This window comes from Manacus candei, unplaced genomic scaffold (assembly GCF_025592945.1).
Source record: "Manacus candei isolate 608988 ecotype Guabito, Panama unplaced genomic scaffold, ASM2559294v1 h1tg000051l, whole genome shotgun sequence".
NCBI lineage: Eukaryota > Metazoa > Chordata > Aves > Passeriformes > Pipridae > Manacus > Manacus candei.
Window position 1 is genome coordinate 179376 of NW_026138099.1, and position 13486 is coordinate 192861.

At 36.9% G+C, this 13486-nt stretch overlaps 1 protein-coding gene across 4 annotated transcripts in view; it reads left to right on the top strand.

Moving 5' to 3' along the window:
• Window positions 1-13486, top strand: part of TUT7 (terminal uridylyl transferase 7) — a 34053-nt gene that overhangs the window by 12622 nt on the left and 7945 nt on the right. For all 4 annotated transcript variants that reach the window (XM_051801331.1, XM_051801334.1, XM_051801332.1 and 1 more), the window contains exons 9-24: window positions 36-162; window positions 914-1033; window positions 3291-3422; window positions 4145-4325; window positions 4690-5828; window positions 5955-6105; window positions 6787-6873; window positions 7212-7312; window positions 7828-7885; window positions 8595-8698; window positions 10658-10747; window positions 10836-10949; window positions 11058-11135; window positions 12338-12515; window positions 13210-13257; window positions 13377-13468. In XM_051801331.1, coding sequence (XP_051657291.1) covers window positions 36-162; window positions 914-1033; window positions 3291-3422; window positions 4145-4325; window positions 4690-5828; window positions 5955-6105; window positions 6787-6873; window positions 7212-7312; window positions 7828-7885; window positions 8595-8698; window positions 10658-10747; window positions 10836-10949; window positions 11058-11135; window positions 12338-12515; window positions 13210-13257; window positions 13377-13468 — 2800 coding nt within the window. The remainder of the gene's footprint in view (window positions 1-35; window positions 163-913; window positions 1034-3290; window positions 3423-4144; window positions 4326-4689; window positions 5829-5954; window positions 6106-6786; window positions 6874-7211; window positions 7313-7827; window positions 7886-8594; window positions 8699-10657; window positions 10748-10835; window positions 10950-11057; window positions 11136-12337; window positions 12516-13209; window positions 13258-13376; window positions 13469-13486) is intronic.

The window sequence follows — 13486 nt, forward strand, 5'->3', positions numbered from 1 at the left end:
ACCTCCAAGATCTTTTGTTTCTTTTTGGGTTTTAGTGGCCTTATTTGTAAAGTGAGTGCAGGGAATGAGAATGCTTGTCTGACAACAAACCATTTGGCTACACTTGGAAAGCTGGAACCTGCTGTCATACCTTTAGTGACTGCCTTCAGGTACTGGGCAAAGGTAAGAGTCATTTGTGTTCCCCCATCTGTGAATAAATATTGAATGAGTTTCTATGTTATGCTGGTAAGACTGTTGTTATAGCTGAGAAAACAATTGTTGAAACAGTCCTTAGAAAAAGAGTTGGAATAAGGGTATAGATTTTTACAAATTGTAAATTTTGTAAATTATGTAACTATCATTTGTCTGCAATAATGTTCTGCTAAATTTCAAAAGGGGAATTTTAAGCTTCGTTCAGTAACATGCAGACTGTAAGAATCGTGCTTTTTTGCTAAACTAATCAGAGGAATGTGTATGAAATGGAACTGCAAGTTCCTCATAAACTTAATCCATCATGAAAAAAAATAAAGGAAAAAACTACTTTTCTCCATTGTAGATGAAAACCATCTTGTGAATAAACAATGTGTTCTAAAACTTTGTGTGCCCACCATTAAAATATTATTTAATTTTAAAAATTGAAAAACTTTTGTCTTGTACTGTAGCTACATAAAAGGAGTCATCATTTTCTGAAAATGGTAAACCAGACAGCATATAGCACAGTCTGCATTCTATGGCTCTTATACTGAAAATGTTACAGTAGTAACATACCTGCAGTAAATATACAGGCCTTGAGAGCAAATTCCATCCATTGAAAGCTCAAAGATATCTGAATTTCTGTCAGTTTTTAATGTGTAAGGCTTCTGAACCGTAATTAAAAGAATATTTTTCATGGTATCACTTCAAAATCTAATGACTGCACAATTTGTTTTTGCAGTTGTGCTGTGTTGATCGTCCTGAAGAAGGAGGCTTGTCACCTTACGTGTTTGCTTTAATGGTTATTTTCTTCCTACAACAGAGGAAAGAGCCTTTACTACCTGTCTATTTGGGATCATGGGTATGTGTATTTATACAGCGAATAGTGTGAATGAGAGGACCAGTCGCTTGTGGTGCTTTGTAATCTGTCAGCTTCATGCTATTCTGAGCAAGCCATAAGCAAGCCATTTCTGCAGGAATTAAGAACGTGAATTCATCCAGACTACACCTAACCTTTGTATGCCTGGCTGTAAGATTGCATTTCACAATCTTAGCCATCAAATTAAGTGCTCTATTGCCTCTTTTGTGAATAAGGAGAGCTGGACATTGAATAATGCATTTTGCAACAATTTATTTTTTCGGGTTTTTTTGGCCTTTCTTCCAGAGTCTTGTGAACTCAATCCACATAGCTACATCCCAAAACAGTATCTTGGAGTTTGACATCTAATTCTTCAAAACATAGACCATATTTGGGGAGCACTCTGGTGTGATACCTGCCCAAGGGATCAGATTAGAAGTTTAGAGCATGTATTTCTTGGTTTTAGAAACTGAAATGCTTTTTAATATCAAGAGTTGTATTATGGATGCAAATCCAGAATCCAATTCTCCAGGACACCATTTAGGTGTTATATTCATGGCACCCATTTTTGTTCCTTTAATCTCATTATATTAAGTGTGCATGTTCCAGTGTCTGTAACCAATTACATGGGCCTTGTAGTTAAGAATTTACTTCAGTACATTAGTGACTCATTCCAAAGCATCTCAACTCTCTAGATGAGAGAACTGGATGAGTAAAAATGTCCTGTTGTATATGGTGATGTAAGTAAAAGATACATGTTTATGGTTGTCTAATGTGCAAAGACAAGGTTGCATGATGCAGAATCACAGAATGGGTCAGGTTGGAAGGGCACAGTGGGTCATCTGGTCCAACCTCCTGTCGTGTGGGGTCTTTATATGATAAAGAAATGGAGTCAGCTCCCCAATGAGATGGTAATCAAAGAGAGTTTAATTCAAACCCAGCACTGTTTTTATCCCTTAAAACCATGTGACCTTGTGACCAATGAAGGTACATATTTCTACGCATGTCCCCTGGGCTTCCCTGCCTCTGCCCCCCTGGACACACGTCCTACAACCTCCCTGCTCAGGCAGCGTCATCCTAGAGCATATGGCACAGGATTGCATCCAGACAATTCTTGAATATCCCCAGAGAGAATACACAACCTCTCTGGGCAACGTGTTCCACTGCACAGTCACCTACACAGTAAAGAAGTTCTTCATGTTCAGGTTCAGGTAGAACTTCCTGTTCACCTGTTTCTGCCCCATCTGTTGATTGGCACCACTGAAAAGAGCCTAGCTGCGTCCTCTTGCACCCTCCCTGCAGATACTTGTATACATTGATGAGATTCCCTTCTCAGCTGTCTCTTCTTGAGGCTGAACAGGCCCAACTCTCTCAGCCTTTCTTCATGAGGTGATCCAGTCCTTTAATCAACTTTGTAGCCCTCTGCTGGACCTGCTCCAGGAGGCCCGTGACTCTCTTGTCCTAAGGAACCCTGAACTGGGTACAGCACTCCAGACGTGGCCTCACTAGGGATGAGTAGAGCGGCAGGATCACTGCCTCAACCTGCTGGCAATGCTCTTCCTAATGCACCCCACAATACCATTGGCCTTCTTGGCCACACGGACACACTGCAGGCTCATGGACAGCTTATTGTCTGGCAGGTCCTTCCCCAAAGAGCTGCTTTCCAGCAGGTCAGTCCCCAGCCTGTGCTGGTGCCTGAGATTATTATTCCTCCCCAGGTCAGGACCCTTCAATTGCCTCTGTTGAATTTCACTGTTCCTCCCTGCCCATCTCTCCACCCTGTTGAGGTCCTGCTGAAGGGGGCTGCACAGCCCTCTGGGGTATCGGTCACTGCTCCCAACTTTATGTCATCAGTGACCTTGCTGAGGAGGCATCTGTCCTTTCATGCAAGTCACTGATGAAAAAGTTAAATAACAGTGGGCCCAGTATTGAACCTTGGGGGACACCACCAGTGACAGGCCTCCAACTAGACCCTGTGACACTGATTATGAACCTCTTGGGATCTGCCATTCAGCCAGTTCTCAATCCACCTCCCATTTGTCCACATTCCGGAGTGCATAGCCTTCCAAAAGCATCAAGCTCTAGAAAGCTTTTTGTAGAGAAGTATGTGGAGAAGAGAGAAAAAGATTGGGCCATATTCGAGACCTGTAACAGCTATTTTTAAATTTTGCTCTGTTCTCTCTTACTGTCATAGGGAGTGGCGGTAAGATTTAAAGTTCATATGATGCTTAGCTATATGTTTCTTTTTCTGTTTCTTTAGATTGGAGGATTCTCATTAAACAAATTAACTCATTTTCATCTGAAAGAAGTCAAGAGTGATGCTGTGGTTTGGGAGCGTAGCCCTACTGATGATTCTGATTTGCCACAAGAAACTTCTCCTAGAAGGGGCAAGGTCGGAACTTTTAAATTTATTTCTGTAGTAGTCTAGCAATTGTTTTTGTTCACAAAAAAGAGCCATGTTCTATTTTAGTTTTGTATTTATGTTTCAAAACCATGTGCTGAACTAAGATATACCTATAGGATATCCTTACCTATTGGCTAAGAAGCTGGCAGGCAAATAGATGTTATTTCAAAATCTTTGATAAGACCCTGGGTTTTAATCTGTCATGGGAGAATAGTTTATACAGTTGGAGCAGTTTTATCTCAGAAGTAGGTTAAGCATATGGAAAATATTTCCTCTATGCTTTGAACTCTTCCTTATTTCTACTATAACAGCTTTGTAAGAAACAGTATCACTATATGATTGCATGTTATGAGAGTTAACAGTACAGCCTAGGCTTTGCTAAAAAGTGAGCTTTATAATCCATTCTGTCCTGTTAGATGAGATATGCTACTTTCCTGGAAATTTATAAATTATGGCATAAAAACTTAAAGAAGCAATTGTTATCATTGATGCTATTCTTTACCATTGCTGCAGTCTTTAATTTTGAAGTTTCATAATCTGATTTTATACTATGGCTTCCAATTTTTTAATTACAGTTATATTGCAATTACAGGAGTATAGTAGCAGTGATAAATTCTGTCATACTGTATTGCAGATGAAATACAAGGCAGTGTAACAGTTGAACACCTGTGCACTAAATATTATTTAAGATTTTCTTCTGTAATTGACAGGTTCCCTTAGTATTTAATTTAGGTCAGCAGTGTTCAGCACCTGTTGGTCAGCTCTGGCTTGAACTGCTCCGTTTCTATGCCTTGGAGTTCAATATGGCTGACTTGGTGATTAGCATACGACTCAAAGAAACAGTGTCTCGTGAATCAAAGGATTGGCCTAAAAAGCGCATTGCTGTGGAAGGTATCTCAACAAACTTCAAAGAACTGTTGTTTTAATTTTGTAGAGTACTGACTTGGCTATTGACATTGCGTGTTATAACTTGGAAATTTTCAGTATTGACCTGTGCTTTCCAATATACTAGAATATGTCTTGAAAAGAATCAATTTAAGTAGTATTTCTCTTGCGTATTATTTTCAACATTATCAGAAGTAATTAAGTGAACTTAAAAATTGTCTTCAGCACAATTCGGAGATCATATGTCCTAACACAGTGTTTAAGACTAACTTAACAGTAGTATATTCAAATTCTGTAAAGCTTTAAGTGTGTATTTTTTTTTTTAAAAAGTGAACTCCTTCACTGCTGGCTCACTTCTTCTTTTTACTAGACCCATATTCAGTCAAAAGGAACGTGGCGAGAACTCTGAACAGCCAGCTAATGTATGAGTATATTCTTCACTGCCTGAGAGCAACTTACAAGTATTTTGCCTTGCCTCATAAAAGAAGTGCAAAATTGAGCAAAAGACCCTCTTCAAATGCCAGTGAGGAGAAATCCCAAATGCCAAACCATGGGAAAGGTGCTATAAAGCATGAAGATTCTGACTTGCGAAACTTGGATGGTAGAACAAACACAGCAGTAGTGGAAGATTGTGTAAAAGAGACTGCATGCACTCCCAAGGAACGTAAAATTGGTCCTTCAAAACTGTATGATGGCTCAGAAAGTTTCACAGAAGAAGAATTGGCTGATGATATAAGTCATTTGGGAATTACCCATGAAGACTCAGACTGTATAATCGAGGAAATTATTTCTCAAGATAATGAGGATTTTAAACCAAGTTGTGAAGAGACAGAGAGTGGAAATGAAGATGAAGAAGAGGAGGAAGAAGAGGAACATGAACAATCAAAAAGACAATGGAATAATATTCTGGCTGCTGAGCAGAGAATAGATGAAGACAGTGACAGTGGAGATCTCCTAGTTACAGTGAACGAGCATGACGTGGAGACATGTAGTACTTCAGACTTAGAAGGTTTTCAATATGCTGCACTTACAGAGAATGATGGGTTTGGCTTAGAGTGCAGTGGTATAATGGATGACAAGATTGACATTGATGAGGATAGCAGTGAAGGTACTGATGAACTGGATGAATCCCCAGAAAAATTCGTATCTTCAGCATGGAGTCAAATATCCCAAATTATTAACTCAGATGATGAAGAGGAAGAGGAGGAAGCACCAAGCCTTCAGAGAGAATGCAGTGTTACCATAAGAGCTGGAGATGAACTAGATAACACATACACTGGATCTGGAGAGGATGATGCACTGTCAGAGGTAGAAGGTGGTTTTTCCGTCCTAAGTAAATATGAGAATAAACATTTCAAAGAAAATGTAGATGGACCTCTGCGGGTTAATTTGAGTGAAGAAGATCTTAATGAGAAGAAAAGCCATCTTGAAGACAACACAGCAACAGAGCAGTGCTTAGAATCTGAACTTTTTTATGAATTCAGTAAACAAGCTTTTACAAAGGGCAAGGTAAGCAAGCTGTATCAGAACATAAACATATTGCTTATGTTCTGTTAGAAGTTATATGAGAGTGTTGCTCAAATTCATTAAAGTACTATAGTTTTTAAAACCAGTCTTTGCTTTCTGTTCATGCAGTCTCCTACAGTAGTATGTAGCTTGTGCAAACGGGAAGGTCATTTAAAGAGTGATTGTCCAGAAGACTTCAAGAAAATTGAGCTTGACCCATTGCCAGCACTGACACCCAAATTTTCAGTTATTCTAGATCAAGTTTGTGTCCAATGTTACCGTAAGTTTTTTCCTTTGAATATTGTTGTGTCATAAAAAAAGAATCAGAAAAAATTATAAAGTAACCACAGGCTAATGGCATTACAAAGGGTGACCGTTTATTTGCTACATAGCCTCCAACTCTTAGATACAATTCTAAGATTTGTAACAGCTTATTAGGACTACTGAGTAGTTTGTATCTAGAGAAACAGAAAGTGTTTAGACTTGTCTTCCACGGAGTGGCTGGCTAATTACTCATATAGGCAAATAAATTTAATTTCTGAGAATCTGATTTTGGGTGGGGTTTTTGACTGATGCTTTTACATTTGTCTGCTTTGAATTTTGTTAGTTACTTACCTTGTAGTTTTTAGTAAACAAAGATTTAGGTGTTCTAGGAAAAAACAGTCGAAATACAGTTTTGTAATACTTCTCCACTTTTGTTCTTTTCAGAGTGACCCAACTTTCCTCCTTTCTCTCTCGCCATTTCTGACCAGACAAAATGCATTATTTGTCTAATTAATGTTTTTCTTTGAACAGGTATTTTTCTCCTACATCCTTGCTTTCTTTCCTTCATATGTGAATCTTCTCTTGCTTCTTCTCTTTCCCCTTCCCTGCCCTACTGTAAACCCCTCACTATTTTCATTTGAATCTTTGCTGTTCGCTCTTTCTACAGATGTCTAAATTGTTGTCTTTTGTTTTTAAGATGATTTTGCTCCAAATATAGTAGAGGATCAAGCTCGGGAATATATAAGACAAAACTTGGAAATCTTCATTAGACAGGATTTCCCAGGTAAAAAGGCCCATTCTAACTTCACATTTATACTTTTGACTGTTCATATTTGAGTGTTTTCCAAGAAAACATATAATTTCAACATAATAAACACTTTAGTTTTCAAGATTTGACATATAAATGTTGCATTTATACCAGCATTGCCATGTTTCATTACATTAATTTCTGTTCTAAGTCTTTTAAGGGTTTCATTTAAATTTGGGGGGTTTTATGTATTCATATCTAGAACACAGTAGGGAGGAACAATGGCAAGGTAAGGAAAAAAAAACAATCAAAGCAGCAGAGAGTAGTTTTGTAATAATTATTTTAACTTGATTTATACATCACATTTCTTACAGGAACCAAGCTGGATTTGTTTGGCTCCTCAAAAAATGGCTTTGGCTTCAAACAAAGTGACCTTGATATCTGTATGACCATAGATGGACTGCAAACAGCTGAGGTAGTTTGGAAGTATTTTGGTTTTGTTGTTAAAAAAATGCAAAATTTTACTGTTATATTGTATATCTAGTGTAACAAATTTATTATTTTATAGAAGCTTTTCATATTAGAAGAAGGTGCCACAAAGGCAGATTATTTTTAAGGTTTTTGCTGTTGATCTAAGCATTAGTTTAAGAATAACTTTCAGTAGCCAGTTTTCTTCTGAATTCTGCACTTCTAGTTTTATCTGTGCGGATAAATAACATGCTTTGGAGCATAAGCAACTAGGAATGGTAAACAGTGGAAGGGCACTGTTAGGCCCTTCATGCCTAATATCAGTTTTTTTAAAAGCTTACATTAATATATTGTCTACTGTTGATACATGCTATTTTGAAACAATTTCTGGTATTCAGACATATACACATTTTGTATAACACAAAATGTTCAATTATACAGCTTTAAGCTTAATGGCACATAATAAAAGGTTTGCTAAAATAGAGCAGATAAATCTTTCAACTTTTTTTCTTAATGTCTTAGGGACTTGATTGCATCAGAATCATTGAAGATTTAGCAAAAGTTCTCAAGAAACAGTCAGGTAACTTTCTGGAAAATTGAAATAAGTGATTCTGTTTATGTGACTTCGGTTGATGTAATGAGAATGTTCTGGGGCACTGTAGATGAAAATCCTTAAGATATAATTAGATTGAAGGGAATAGTAGTAAGAGTGAGATTAAATATTTTGAGCATTTGGATTTTTTTATTTTTTTGCATATGAGGTTATAATAGGTCCACATCTGAATTGGACAGATATTTATAACCTACATGTATAAGAACAAACAATTTAAGATTTGAGGCTTCAAGTTAGTAGTTATGTTGTATTTGTATGTTCAGTGAGTAGTAAGTTGATAGTCAAAGATATTCTGATACAAGTTTGCAATGAGAATTCTGTTTTTTCTGCAAGAAATCATGACTTTCTTAGTGCTTGTTTTGGTGGATCTCAAGTTAATTTTGTATAATTAGAGTGAACTGTCAATTCTCTCTTAAGCTTATTTCGCTATAAAGAAATTATATTCTCGCTTATTTAGACTGATCTTGGTTTTTTGAGGGGGCTAAATGTATAAATTATTTTTAGCAGATTGATCATGTTTGACACATATCTAAAATCACTATTAAAACATAACTGACCAACATAAGTTTAGTATCAACTAAGATTTTATTCTGTAGCCTTTTTGCTACAGTTAGAAGTTATTTGATACTATGAGGACTGTACTGTAGTCATTCAGTAATAAAACATTTTGTCCTAGGTTTAAGAAATGTCTTGCCTATAACAACTGCAAAAGTCCCTATTGTCAAATTTTTCCATGTCAGAAGTGGTCTTGAAGTAGACATCAGTTTATATAATACTCTGGTAAGGTTATCTCCTTTTCTTATTTTATGTTTTATAGCAAAAAAACGCAGATCTATTTTGTTATCTGGTATTGTCATGACAATCAGTTTAAGGTTGGCAAGCCCTTCCCACATGACTTGAGAAGAATCTGATTCTGTAGTTAGAAGAAATTCTTCAATATGTATTCAAGGCCAATCCCAAATTAGAGTAAGAGAATAAACATCCCACATGCTTAAGATGTTCTCTGTATCTAAAACAAACAACATATTGTCAAGGACTTGAAGTTTTGCAGCACTTTTGACCAAACTTGAATCAGCAAAACTTTGAAGAGACGCCAGGGCATTGGTAGTGTCCACCTCCCATTTGGAGAGCACATGATCTCCTTAACCCCCAGTTATCAAATGGATCTTGTTCACTGGGTTGCTGATCACAGAATCCTGACAGCCCAGGCTGTAATGCTCCTCTGTGGAAATGAAGGTTGACTTTATCTGTCCTTGTAATTTTTTTGCTATAGTCATGTCCATCTTCTCCTTGCTTCCTGTGTTTTAGCAAGTGGGAGACATATAATGCAGAAACATCCATTGCTTGTGAGAACAAACATGTGATAAACATTTGCATCTGCAATATCTTTTACAATAAAGAGGTTTAAGTAAGCCTTTTCACTTGAAGAATATTCAACCAAAATCTTAGTTAGCAAGGTTTGTTTGGATGGAATGTGAATAAGATGGAAGTTGCCACTTTTCTCACCAACCACTAGGAATTGTTTTTCTTGACACATACCAACTACATCCAGGTTAGTATCAAACTGAATGTGGAGCAGAAGAGGCAGCCTGGTGCTGTCTGGCAGTGCCACTGATCTGTCAACAACAACCACAATGTTGCCATCCCTTGAGCTGCATCCTTGGAGCTATGAGTTAACAGAGACCTTTTCTGAAGATGTGATTTGCTGCAGTGTATCCACCTGGTACAATGCAGTGCCACATTCCTGTCCCAAACCCACAGGGAGCTGCACATTCCCTGTGTCATCACTGACAAGGAGCTCAGTGTCATTCCATATCTTCGCCAGTAACACTTCATGCCCTCAGTGCCCCCTGATCCCCTCACGACGCCCCCTCTCCCCTTCTTGAGGTTGAAGTGAGTGACTGTTTCCAATTAGCTATTGCAGTTTTATATTTAAAAAAAACCTTTTTTTTTTTACTTGACTTTCCTTTTTTACAATCGTGACTTTGGAGTTGTCACTTTTCTAAGAAAATCTGTTAGTTCTTCACTAAGAGTAAGAAATAGTGGTTTAAGTGTCTAAGTCTTTCTGTAAATGAGAGAAAATAATGTAACCTCAGCCTTTTTACACTCCACTTCCCATCATGGCTCTTGCCTAGCCTTGAGACCTGAAGTAGTGATTTTGAACCCAGCTTGCCTGAACTATAACATATTTTTGGCCAAATATTTTAAAACCAGGTTTTGTTTATTTCATTATCTCTAAATTTTGAAAGCCAGTTCCTTGAAACAAAGGAAAGTTAAATCTCAAAGCCAGTTCTTAAGCTTTCTGAAGATTTTGTATGAGTTCAAGAGCAGTCTTAGGAATACACCTCAACCACTAAGTAAGTCTGAAAGTTTTCTTGAAGTTATGCATCCATATGAGTCTCACGTTTCTGGACTGACTCTTGGTTCAAGAATTTACCTTCTACCAAATATTAAACTGCAGTAGTAGATCAATACTTCTTGTTTTGAAATACTGTTCTGTGAGTGCTGCTTGGTACCACATCCACAGAGATTAAGGAAGTTGATTGGCTTTTTAACAGAGCAGGTGATAACCTCATGGTGGAATGCTTCCTTTCTTAATCTATGTTCCTACTCTGCAGGGCTTCACATCTGCATTTCTTGAGGACACAACTTAGAGTTTTTGTTTTTTGTGTTTTCAGCTTATTTCCTTAATGTCTTCAGAACTCTGGTGTTTTCTATATGACTTTCTTATTTTTGTAGGCCTTGCATAACACAAGACTTCTGTCATCTTATGCAGCTATTGATCCTAGAGTAAAATATCTGTGTTACACAATGAAAGTCTTCACAAAAGTAAGTATATTTCAGACATTTGAAAGCAGTAGTGCCTGCAGCAAGGAGTGATAACCATGAAAGATACAAATCATGTTTCTTTTTCTAGATGTGTGACATTGGAGATGCATCTCGAGGTAGCCTGTCATCTTATGCATACACTCTTATGGTGCTTTATTTTCTTCAACAGAGAAATCCACCTGTCATCCCTGTTCTTCAAGAGGTACGGTATATTGGAAAGAAACGCATATCTGTACACAGTATTGACCAGAAGAATGTCAGTGCTGAATATGAGGGGCTCTTCTAATGGGTTTTAATATTATACTTTCAGATCTACAAAGAACCAAAAAAGCCTGAAATTTTAGTTGATGGCTGGAACATATATTTCTTTGATAAGATAGAGGAGTTGGTAAGTAAATCAGGCTAATTGGAAATGCTGTTACCTGTAGCTGGGCAAATGAAAAGAAATTTCTTTTAAAGACATTGTTCCCAAATATAGTGGTTGAGTATCGTAGTTTAACCCCAGCTAGCAACTAAGTACCACACAGCCAATCTCTCATTCCCCCCACCCTCTCCCAGTAGGAAGGAGACTCAAAAGAAAAAAAAACTGTGGATTGAAATAAGAACAGTTTGTTAATTGAAACAATATAAAATACTCATAATACTTACAATACTACCACTACTATTAATAATAATAGTAATTAAAAAAGAGAGGAATAAAACCAAAGAGAAGCAAGAGATGCACAGTACAGTTTTCAGCACCCGCTGACCAGTGCCCAGCCCATCCCCCAGCAACCATGGGGCTTTCCTGGCCAGTTCCTCCCAGTTTATATACTGAGCATGATGTTCTGCGGTACGGAATGTCCCTTTGGCCAGTTCGGATCAGTTGTCTTGGCTGTGCTCCCTCCCAGCTTCTTGTGCACCTGCTGGCTGGCGGAGCAGGGGAAACTGGAAAGTTCTTGACTCAGGTTAAGCACTACTTGGCAACAACTCAAACATCAGCGTGTTGTCAATATTATTCTCATACTAAATCCAAAATGCAGCACTGTACAAGCTACTCTTATCACAACTGAAAAAACAACAAATATAGGAGTGGAAGTAGAGGAACTTCTGCTTTGAAATCCCAGTTCTCTGCTGTAAAGCTTTTAGAATATAGTTGTTTGTAATTCATCTGTGAAAATACAATCTCCAAAATCTGAAAAAATAGATCAAAAGGATGTTCATGATGATTAGTCGCTCTGTATGTCTCACTGATTGGAGATAACTCTTAAAAATACTCTCTGTATATCTGGTCAAAGCTAGTTAATCCTGTTGAATAATTTTATTTTATAATATAGATACATAAAGGGAATTAATAAATTCTTTTTTATACAGGCAAAACCTAATGCTAGAATTTTTATTAGTTGTCCACTTTTGTTTTTAATAAATAAAAAAATATACCATTTAAAATCACTATTGGATTATTAATACCAATTATGAAAGGAAGTATTCTGGTATAAATCAGTTTTGTTTCTTTATAAAATAAGACTTATATTGTTTGAGTTTGGAAATTATGGAAATTATTCTGCTTAATGTAAATACTGGACATAAAAATATTTCTGTCATTTTCAGTCAGTTGTTTGGCCAGACTATGGCAAAAACACTGAATCTGTTGGGCAACTGTGGCTGGGACTTCTCCGGTTCTACACAGAAGAATTTGATTTTAAAGAGCATGTCATCTGCATTAGGAGAAAAAATCTGCTCACAACTTTCAAGAAGCAGTGGACTTCAAAATATATTGTAATTGAAGGTAAAAGCATATGAAGTTTGTGAATATATGAATTTCTTTAATGCCCACCTGAAAATTCTGGTTTTCTCATAAGGCTTATTTATTTTGCTGTTACTAGATTATAAGTTATTTGCTCCTGTTTTGAAATCATCACAAAATTGCGATTCAGTTTTGGTAGTGCTTAAGGGGTTTTTTTGCTACTGAAAAGAAGTTGCATAGCAGACTTCATACTTTTCATTATGACAGTAACTGACAGAAAAATAGATTTAAGGAAATGCTTTGATAAAGCAATTAATTGTAATGCAGTTGAGGTTTTCTCAAAAATACTAAGTTTAGCTGAGCCCATATTTACATTACTTATTTAACCCTGTGTATGATTACACTGTTAAATATTACACTATGGTCTCTGACAAGAAAATGCAGTGACACATTTTAGAAGTGTTCTGTAAATCATTTTCTGGCCCATTTCACTTTCATGGAAAGAATTTCTGTTCTCTTGCTTGCACGTTCAGCTTACTCTTTTACAATAATTCAGTTGGTTCACAGCTGGACAGTTGTGATCCTTTGTCCATGGACTTAATTTGTTCCCAGTAGATCTGTGAACAGATCAATTTCACTGTCTTAATTCTGCATCTGGAATAGTTGCCTTGGGTTGTTCATTTGCCTTACCGATCTTGCCCTGGACTTAGTGATGCCTGTCATGTTTTTTCTACAGATCCCTTTGATTTGAACCACAATCTTGGAGCTGGATTGTCAAGAAAAAGTAAGTCTTCTGTTAACAATTTCGGTTACAAAGTGGAAATCTTGTCTTAGATGTCATTTTACTTTCTGGTTTGATATTTAGATGAGTATTTCAGTTTGGTTTTTTTTTTTCTTCCCCAGTGACAAATTTTATAATGAAGGCTTTTATCAATGGCAGAAGGGTGTTCGGTACCCCTATAAAAATATTTCCTAAAGAATACCCATCAAAAATGGTAAGTTCTTCTAAGAGG